The sequence below is a fragment of a genome, unplaced genomic scaffold (genome assembly GCF_019419815.1).
Source record: "Pyrus x bretschneideri cultivar Hongxiangsu unplaced genomic scaffold, Pyrus_bretschneideri_v1 Contig362, whole genome shotgun sequence".
Taxonomy (NCBI): Eukaryota; Viridiplantae; Streptophyta; class Magnoliopsida; order Rosales; family Rosaceae; genus Pyrus; species Pyrus x bretschneideri.
In genome coordinates this window covers 1-9,865 of record NW_025999682.1, presented here as the reverse complement: position 1 = coordinate 9,865, position 9,865 = coordinate 1, and the positions used below count along the sequence as shown (strand labels likewise).

At 39.3% G+C, this 9,865-nt stretch overlaps 2 protein-coding genes across 2 annotated transcripts; both read left to right on the top strand.

Annotated features, from left to right (window-relative positions):
• The first annotated feature begins 221 nt into the window (after positions 1-221).
• On the top strand, positions 222-3,710 carry LOC103935557 (dTDP-4-dehydrorhamnose reductase-like). Its single transcript, XM_009345327.3, has 6 exons — positions 222-739; positions 1,225-1,384; positions 2,291-2,478; positions 2,669-2,792; positions 2,944-3,074; positions 3,333-3,710. Exons 1-6 carry the CDS (start codon positions 494-496, stop codon positions 3,465-3,467), a joined length of 984 nt encoding a protein of 327 aa, XP_009343602.2. The 5' UTR covers positions 222-493; the 3' UTR covers positions 3,468-3,710.
• Positions 3,711-4,246: 536 nt separating this feature from the next.
• On the top strand, positions 4,247-9,253 carry LOC103935559. Its single transcript, XM_048592061.1, has 3 exons — positions 4,247-4,406; positions 4,550-4,766; positions 8,949-9,253. Exons 2-3 carry the CDS (start codon positions 4,584-4,586, stop codon positions 9,021-9,023), a joined length of 258 nt encoding a protein of 85 aa, XP_048448018.1. The 5' UTR covers positions 4,247-4,406; positions 4,550-4,583; the 3' UTR covers positions 9,024-9,253.
• The last annotated feature ends 612 nt before the right edge of the window (positions 9,254-9,865 follow it).

The following is a 9,865-nucleotide window of genomic DNA, read 5'->3' as shown; positions in this document are numbered from 1 at the left end:
GCTATTTTTTTTTAACGGTGCAGATCCTTATTTATTTCTGAGTTTGAATTGAGCCTTTATATGATAATGTGTGTTCGAACTCCAACAATAATTAATCTAACAAAATCTCCGTCCAGAAAAAAAAGAAAAATAATGTACATATAAAAATATAAGTGTTCGAAAATCATCTACGAGAAAACAATGAATGTAGAATCTCACGTCAAGAACTTAAAATGAATCGCGACAATATACTACTGTGATTCATTTTAAGCAAGCGGCTCTTCCCACACCCGAAACTTCATTTTCTTCGGCTTTAAAATCAGACACACGAAGAAAACAGAGGAAAATATGCTTCTTTCAAACAAGTGACAATCGACAGCAGAAATTTCCTCATAAACCGTACAAGTACCACCTTCCAAGTTCCAACCCAAGAACACGTACCCGCCACCACTCCCTCCAAAACCCAAATCGCCACCATTTCCAATTTCCACACCGAGAGAGAAAGTGGGATTTCATGACGAGTAAGAAGAGAGTTCTGGTAGTTGGGGGAACAGGTTACTTGGGCCAGCATCTACTGCAAGGGTTCTCCCAGATTGAAGGGAAAGGGATCACATCAACCACCCCTTTCGATCTGGCCTTTACCCACCACTCCAATCCTCCTCCCCAGGCGTTGCTCGACGCATTTCCACATTTGCTGCCTTTCCAAGTCGATTTGAAGACCGGCCATGGATTTCAAGCCATTTCTCAGACGTTTGGCCGGGTCAGTTCTCGTTCCACTACTCCACTTCTGTATATACTAATTAGTTAATTTAATTTTACTTAATTATGCTGATTTTGATCGGTGGTTTTCAAGTGGAATCTGCAATTTGGAGTAGTGGGTTTTATGGAATATTAATTTTGGTAAACTGGGTTTCATTTTTTTCAGCTAAAATGCAATGTGCTTTGCTGAATGGGTTTTTCTTGCTTTTTCCTGTTGTGGGTTGCTCTGTTTTTTCATTTTTGCTGCTAAATTTACTTGGCTATCGTACGGGATCTTTGAATATTTGAGATAATTGCTTAGGACGCTGTCCATGTGGAAGCCATTAGTTGTTTAGGGAAACTTACAATGTCTAAAAATATCAAACAGCTCGTCGTTGTATATACACTTTTGTATAGTTGTTGAATGGACAGATGAGTTAGATTTCAAGTACTTAACTCGAATATTGAACATTTAAATGCTGAGGAGTGTATTGGTTGAATTTGCAGCCTGATGTGGTCATAAACTGCGCTGCACTATCCGTACCCCGTGCCTGTGAAATGGATCCTGCTGCTGCTATGTCTGTGAATGTTCCATCTTCTCTTGTGAACTGGTTATCAAGCTTTGAAGAGAGTAGTTCTCTTCTGATCCATTTGTCAACTGATCAAGGTTAAGTCCCTCTTAGCCGTTTCAGTGTTAGATTCGTATTAGTCTACATATCTATTTAAGCTGTTGTGAGTAAAAATGACTCAACAAAACCAGACAAGAGAAAAAAATAAGAAAAGAAAATGGAAATGGAAGAACAATAATAGCAGATGGTAGTCTCCACTGCTGCCAACACAACTTCTTTTTTAAGAGCATTCATAAAAATCTAAACAACACTTTGATTTTCCCCAGTCGTGAAAATGTTGTATTCTGAGATTCTTGTGGTTTGCCAGTTGAGGCAGACAATGTCTACAAAATTAGGATAGATATTGTTGCGTTAAAGCATGCACCATATGTATACTTTAGGACTTGTTTTCAAGTGTGCACTTCGTCTACACTAGATGGAGAACAAAAAGGGGGGAGGGGTTACTTTTGATGAATTGTTGTATTTATAAAAGCTTCAATGTTTAAAATCGATGTTCAAATGTCCCCAAGTGAAGAAATAGTTCCTGCATATTGAGGATCATGAGTATCCGTGTCGGATGATTATGATTTTTAAGGGTTGACTTTCTCAGCCTCCTTATGCTTTGCAAAAGGAATCTTTGGTATCTGAACTTGTTCATCTCATAAATTAATCCCTGAATGGAAGAACATTTTAATTATGGCGGTTTTCATCCACTTTCTATTCTATGAGTTAGGCTTAATGACCTGAACGACTTATTTCAGTACGAGAACATTTAGCATGCGGGACCTTTTTCAGCATTTGATTCATGATCTGGCATTTCTCTTTGTTATTTCAGCATGGATGCATCCACATTTAAGACATTAATTTTTCTAATTGAGCCACTTATCCTTGTATTATTATCTTTATGCTCATATGAGTCATCTATTCCTAGATCGTGATTCATGACTGATGTGATTTTCTCTCAGTTTATGAAGGGGTGAAGTCCTTTTACAAGGAAGATGATGAAACTGCTCCTGTAAATGTATATGGGAAATCGAAAGTGGCAGCAGAGCAGTTCATATCTGAAAAATGCTCCAACTTTGCAATTTTGAGAAGCAGCATCATCTTTGGGCCGCAGACAATCTCACCGGTTCCAAAATCTCTTCCAATCCAGGTAGGCAGGTACATAGAAGACATTCCTTAGGTTGAATCTTTGCTAGTTTGTTGGTGTAGTTTACGAGCCCACCTACCTAATAAATCCCAACCACAGAATACAAATTAATCTAAAGATGATAAAGACAATGTAATAAATGTGATTGATAGGTTATGTTCGAGTCTAATCAATGATTTGCATGTGAATGTAGTGGATAGATGGTGTCCTGTCCAAAGGAAAGACGAGCGAGTTTTTCCATGACGAGTTCCGGTGTCCTGTGTATGTAAAAGATGTTGTAGCTGTCATATTAGCTTTGTCCAAGAGATGGATGTATGGTATGAAGTTCCTAACTTTCATGCTTTCATACTTGTTGAACTGACAGAATTTGTGGACCTATAAAATGTTTCTATGGTGTTTTTACTTTCTATTCTCTCTGGGGCTTTTACTTATGTCTCCATGGTTGTGGTATGTGTGGTAAATCTGCAGAAAGTAAGCAAACAAAGGTGCTACTAAATGTCGGTGGACCAGATAGGGTATCCCGCCTTCAAATGGCTGAGATTGTTGCCGATGTTAGAGGATACAGCCCCTCATTAATCAAATCAGTGTCTGCATCATCAGTACGTAGACCTTATACCATTTGTTGTTTTTGCTATGTGTGAGTTACATAGTGATCAGCGTGTTTATTAGATCACTTTCTGAATAACAAATATATGGCCCATCAGTTTCAAGTTGCATTCTGATGACTTGATTTCCACATTGCCTTGTGTTGACAACTCCGATAACTTTAAAAACACACAATTATAATGTCCAGCCATTTGCCTTCTCCTCTTTCTGCAAACTTACAGGATAGCGGTGTATTGCATTTGAAATTTCAGGTCGATCGTGGAGTAATGTCTCCTGCGGACATATCCATGGATATTACTAAGCTGGTTCGGACACTTGGTATTGCTCCAACTTCATTTAGAGACGGTGTCAGATTGACGCTTGAAACTGAGGCTAAGTCGTCTTGATGGCCTGAAGTACTGTAATTTGCTGCCTAGTTGTAGCACCAGGAATACTCATCCCTTTCTGCCATACTTGTTTGGAAAAGAAATGCTGTTCAAATTGTTGAGAGAGCAACTATTATTCAACCCAAGAAACTTGAGATGTTATACTACCAATTTATTGTAACAAATTTGCTACTTCTGAATTTCTAGCTCACAAGATTCGTGGTCGATGAAACGAAATATAACTAATGTTACTTTTCTTCTCAATGTTCATCGCTTCTTGGGGTCAACTAAAGACAGAATGTCGATGAGTTTGCGATCACTGACTGAGCACAACAAAGCACTGCTCTCGGGGGATGGAATGTCTAATGTTTTGGTCAGAAACTCGACAATAATGTCTCAGTTAGACTGCTTAGTCAAAGAGGTCTCAAGTTCGAAAGCCTCCTCCTTATGAGGACTTACATGGACCGGGTACATGGTCATAGTGGCGTCCCCGTGCATAAGAAATAAGGATATGTGAACAAAAATTTACACACATTTTATTTCATTGGCATAGGATGTCATGCGGAAGTGACACAAGTTGTTTCTCTCACCTTAGAGTTATAAGTATTCGAGGAAAATAAACACGAAACATATCAATTTGTGGTCAAATTATCTGAGAGACGAGCCAAATGACCACTTGCAACAACACCGATGTTGTCCCCAATTTGGTCATTAGGTGTAAGGTTTTATCACAAAAAAGGTATTAGTTAGAATGAAGATAGGATATTTAAACTCTTTTTTACTTAGAGATACGGTCGATGTTAGGCTTCTAACCCATCAAAACATTTGGGCCAACCCGAAACTTTGTAAGTTCCAATCCATTGTTCGAAACGACGACCAATAACACTGAGACTGAGCAGCCAAACACAGCCCTCTGTCGTCATCTTCGCCTGAATCAAACTTCACAACCCTTTCACTCTGGTTCGTTCACCTTCAACCAAAACCCCCCCAATCCTTCCATTCGCACACACAACCTATATATATACATATATATTTGTGTATTTGATCTGATTAGGGTTTCAATTGTTTCGTATCTGATCCATTTTCCTGTAATTGCGCAACAGAGAAAGAGAGAGGCGAGAGTATCTGTGATCGAGCATGGGAGGAGGTGAGCACGCACACGGAGATGGGGCCCACGGAGGCGACTTCAGGGCCAAGGTGTGGAGCATGAGTGGTGGGCCATACTGTAGGCCCAAGCACTGGAAGCGCAACACCGCCATTGCCATGGCCGGCATCTTCCTTGTCTGCATTCCTATCGCCATGAAATCTGCCGAGCTCGAGGTCTTTCTCAATCACCTCATTCATCGCTTTATGTTTCTGTTATTTTGTTGGTATTCATTTTGTTAGACTTTCGTTTGGTTCCCGAGAAAATTTAAGAAGGTAGAGTTTTGGAGCTTGGTTTGTAAAATTGTTAGGATCAGAATGCACTATAGGCTTGAGTGAACTGAGGTTCTCATGAATTGTTTTGATTTAGTTGAGGTTTAGATTTTCACTTTGTGAAATTAAGCATACCTTTCAGATATATTTGGTGAAACTCTCAGCTGTTTTTTTCCATGGTTATAGTGGATTATATTGAAGACATGGCACAAAACCGACTGCAGTGGCATTCTAGGATTCCTATGGCTGACCCCCACTTAGTGGGATAAGGCTTTGTTGTTGTTGTTGTTGTTGCTTGGTTATAGTGGATTATATACAACGTGTTTCAGATTTTGGTTATTACTGATTCTATTCAGGGTCGAAGATCACCATTGTGATCTGGGACTGTAGGAACTTGTGGGTTGGAGGCCCTTGGTTTAAAAATGTTGAGAAAACAGTAAATTTAGGTTAAGTAAGGGCTAATAACCAGGGATTAGGTCAATTGAAATATTCGTAGCAACTGTGAGTTTGGTACAATACTACAACTGTGTCTTAGATACAGATTGTTATGAGAAGAGAGTTTTGAATGATTTAGAAGATGCTGGTAGAGGTTGTGATGAAGGATTCAGAAATTGACGATGCTCGAACATGAAGGAAAACCCATGAAACCTAGCGTTTTGAGATAATTTAGAGAATTGGATTAAGATCCGCTTAAAAGGATTAACTAGTTTTCTCTTTACTTAAGTTGGCTTTGCAGTGAAATGTTTTTTTGAACATTTTTTGTTTGAAGATATGAGGTTTTGTAACTTGAAGTTGGTCTGGTCTATTTGTTCTCGGGTTTCCCTTAATGATTTTCTACATAAGTATGCTCTATTAACAAGCCTAGTGTGAGATACCCTTATACTAGAAATGATTTTCCTTTTTAATGAACTGTAAGATGTTTAAGCCTCTGTACGTGGAAAAAAAAAAGAAAATGTTTAAGCCCTAAGGGGGCGTTTGTTTGACCGGATTAAGGGGGACTGGACTAGACTAGACTATAGTCCCTTGTTTGGTCTGGACAAGGATTAGGTTTAATGGGACTAAAGGGGACTCGCCCCGACTGAACGTTTCACTAAACGTTCTTAAGAAGACCTCTCGATTTCAAGAGGACTGCTAGTCCCGTTCTCTCCCCCGCCGCTGATCCCTCATCGTCTCCCTTCTCCTTCGCCCTCTCCCTTCTGATCTGCACCTTTGCGCACTCCCTTGGGCCTTCACTATGCCACCCAAAAGCCTAAACCCAGACCTCAAACAAAACTGAAAAACAATCCATTGATTCCCTTCCTTTCTTCTTCGTTCAATTCACTCTCTTTCTCAGCAAAATCGTCATGGTTGCAACCACCAGACCACCACCAGACAACCATCACCAGAAGCTCGCCGTCGATCTCCGCATTCGCGCGCAACCCAGACGCAAGTCGGGACCGAAAGCGTACCAAATGCTCAAGCACCTGCACCTGCAAATCCCCACATAAATTCAAAACAAAAAGGCAAAATCACTAGAGAATCTTGAGATTTTTCGAGAAAATCAGGAGGCGCTGCGTGGAGAGCTTCGATGAATCCTCCATGCGAATCTTCTGCATAAGGAAAAGAGGGAGAGGTTAGGGATAAAGTGGGCGAAGGGAAAAAAAGGAGAGGGGAAGGAGAGAGTTGCTGGAAGAAAATAGGGAGAAGTTGCAGAGAGAGGAAGAATATTTTGGAAAAATGGAGAAACAGAATAAAAAGAGGGAGATGAGAGGGAGAATGGCGGAGGAAAAGAGGAATAGGGTAGAGAGAGATAATTTTAGGAATAAATAAATAAAAAGATTTTGGCCCTTACAGAAGAATATATGATTCTAGAAACAAATAAAATGATAAATTAATAATAAAATATTAATAAATATAGACAAAATAATATAATATTTGAGTTAGATAATTATCCAACTTCTTAGTCCGACACTGCACCAAACGCTTTACTAAAGTAGTCCAGCTTAATCTAGTCTAAGCCAGTCCAGCTTAATCCCTGAAGCTAATCTAGTCCGAGGCAGTCCGGTGCAACAAACGCACCCTAAGGGTGTGTTTGTTTGGGCTTACTAAGTGGGACTGGACTGAACTGGACTACATACTAATGTAGTCCCATGTTTGTTCCGTGCTGGAACTAACTTAAATGAGACTAAAGGGGACTCGCTTGGACTAGAGGCCTCGCTAGAAGTTCTTAGCGAGACCCTCCCCAGACCACGGGACTTGCTAAGACCATCTCTGGTTCTCTGCTTCGCTTCCGCTTCGCCCCTCGCATTTGCTTCTTCTTCCCCACTTCGACATCCATTTTCAAAACTGGCTTCTTCCTCCTCCCTGCTTCGCCCCCTGCGAGTTCTGGGCTATGTTGTTTTTGAATCTTAGATGGGATTCGCGGCGGATTTGCAGATCGTTGGGAGGAAACGAGCGTTGTGTCGACTATTTGCTTCGGTCGTCGTCGTGACTGCCATGGATTCCAAGCTCTTGCAAGCTTCAATTCCCAATGCTTCAGCCCACAACGCATCAAGGCCTCCAATACCCACTCCCAATTTGGCGCCCCCCCCCCCCCCCCCACCTCACCATTTTTAACACGCCTGAACAATTTTTTTCTGATCAAATCCGTCAAGAAAACTGCTCCATCCTTTCCAAGTTTCTTCTTCTTCTTCTGCAACCTCTCCCATCACTTTTGTTTTTTTTATGGGATGTAGCACTGTCTCTGCATTTTTTTAGGTTTTTTTCACTGCAATTATTTGTCAATTTGGCCTTGTATATTGCTGCAACTCAACTCTTTGATGGGAAAGATAGAAAATTCAAGATTTTGACTCTTTGGTATTTGGCATAAGATCTGATTTTTGGCTTTGTTTTTTTTATTTAATTGTTTATTTATTTTTATTTTTATTTTTATTTTTTTAATGGAGTGTATTCTAGTTTTTAAGACAAGAAAGTGGAAGTTCTTATAATTAAAAATAAAAATCTAGTCCTACCTAGTCCAGCACTACACCAAACGATTCACAATTCTAGTACTACTTAGTCCATGCCAAGCTAGTCCAACTTAGTCCCTGATGCTAATCTAGTCCGAGATATTCTGGTGCAACAAACGCACCCTAAGTTTATTTTATTTTATTTTTTCCAGACAATTGGCCAGAAGAATAGTTTAGTTTCTTCCTTTCTATTTTTCATAAGAAGCCTTGAGTTTCATTAATTACCTACGTTCAGGAACAGCAAAATTTCTGTCACTAACTGTTTTAAGTATAAAAAACATTGTGCACAAAGATGTAACTTGTGAGTTGTGACTTAGATAAATTATCTTGCTTCTTGCTTATGTTCATAACCATGTGCCCGGTTAATTTTTTTGGTTATTAAATGCCTCTAATTGATGTACTGGTGTTGCGGTTTATCCTCTTTTCCTTTTTGTTTCTGAAAAAACTCTCTGCATATTTGGAAGTTTACATGTGACAATTTTGGGGTCATTATGCTTGGTTAGTATGCTAAACTGTTGAAAACTCAAATACAGAACCTTGCTAATAGTAATTACGAGGCTTGTTTGATACTTTAAGCTATTGAAAATTAGGCTAAAGTGCAAGTTGCCTTGTCATGGGAGTAAACCTTATGTGGTGCTTTAGACTGCCAGTCAATAATAAATGGTGCATTCTAGCTGAAGCCCTTAGGCTAAGGATTATGCTGATACATGGCCTTTTTGAAGTGTGATAAGATGTATCCATGTTTGCATACAGATTTTTAGTGCCTCAGATATAGCGGGATTGTTTGCATACTTGTCTGTTCGCTTTTTTAGTTCCTTTGTATTTGCAAAAAGTTGTCTTTGTTATATTATTTCTTTCAGATGCTCCTTATGCTTAATATTCATTAATATTGCTACTATTCTAAAAATATTCCTTGACAATGCATGAACATGAGCTGAAATTTTTTAATTACTTGTTCAAAAAGGCAAACAGTTCTGGTGGGATTAGATGCTGTTCTTCTTGAATTGATTTGTGCCACTCCCTTTGTATGGCCGAATGACTGAAATTTGCATAACTATGGTCATGATTAGTTCTAAGAGGACTTATATATTTATTGCAGCAACGGCCGCATAATCCTGTTCGCCCAATTCCTTCACAACTCTGGTGCAAGAACTTTGGAAAGAAAGATTACTGAGTTTCTTTAGGACCATCCGGTGAAAGAAGTACCCATGGAGGTTGGATATCTAAATCTTCTGGAATGCGAATTATTCCTTGTAGATGTTTGTGGAGAATTATGAGCAGCCTTTTAAGACATTTGTGTTCATGTTTTAATGGTATCGAGTCCATGACTCAATTGTTTTGCGAGGTATTGGCTTGCTATTCCATCCATCACCATAATAAATTGTCTGACTCTTTTTCTAGCAATTCGTTGAATATTTTGATTTCGGTCATACTTGTTTTGTTGATATTGTTCCATCCTTGTGTGGATCTAAGTGAAAGGGATTACACGATTTCTGGCTGCCACAGGGGGAGAATTATGCCGAAAGATTTTGTTCCAGGTAAGATGGGAGAAGCCCTTCTTCTCTTTGAAGCACTCAAATGGAAAGGGAATCAAATTCCAATTTTCTTGACTTTGATTTGGCAGCATGGTTAGTTTAGGTGAATTTTGACCATATGAAGCCTCCTTGGATTTATTCCCAGAATTACTTTCTTTGATTTTTATTTTACTTTTTTGTGGAGGTTCTTGCACCATTTTATTCTAGATTTCCTCCAAAAATCCAGCTCTTACGGTCTATCTGGGCAGGTTTTGGAATAAACACGTTGGAATTTTTGTTAAATATCAAAGTGCTTCTTAGAAAAGCATTTGGAAAGTACTTCTCCATAAAACGCTTTTATGAGCTAGAGAAACTTCTGACATTCGGAGTGGGTTCTTTTAACACTCACATAAGCAATTTGAAACATGTCGTAGTAACGTTGCCCTTACTGTTCACTTTGAATAGTACTTGCTTACGTGCAACTCTCCCAGTTTGGAAAGGG

Coding starts and splice junctions, on each gene's coding strand:
- LOC103935557 (XM_009345327.3), top strand. CDS start 494: ATGACGAGTAAGAAGAGAGTTCTGGTAGTTGGGGGAACAGGTTACTTG. Junction 2,479..2,668: donor CAAAATCTCTTCCAATCCAG/GTAGGCAGGTAC, acceptor ATGTGAATGTAG/TGGATAGATGGTGTCCTGTC. Junction 2,793..2,943: donor GTCCAAGAGATGGATGTATG/GTATGAAGTTCC, acceptor GTAAATCTGCAG/AAAGTAAGCAAACAAAGGTG.
- LOC103935559 (XM_048592061.1), top strand. CDS start 4,584: ATGGGAGGAGGTGAGCACGCACACGGAGATGGGGCCCACGGAGGCGAC. Junction 4,767..8,948: donor TGAAATCTGCCGAGCTCGAG/GTCTTTCTCAAT, acceptor TATTTATTGCAG/CAACGGCCGCATAATCCTGT.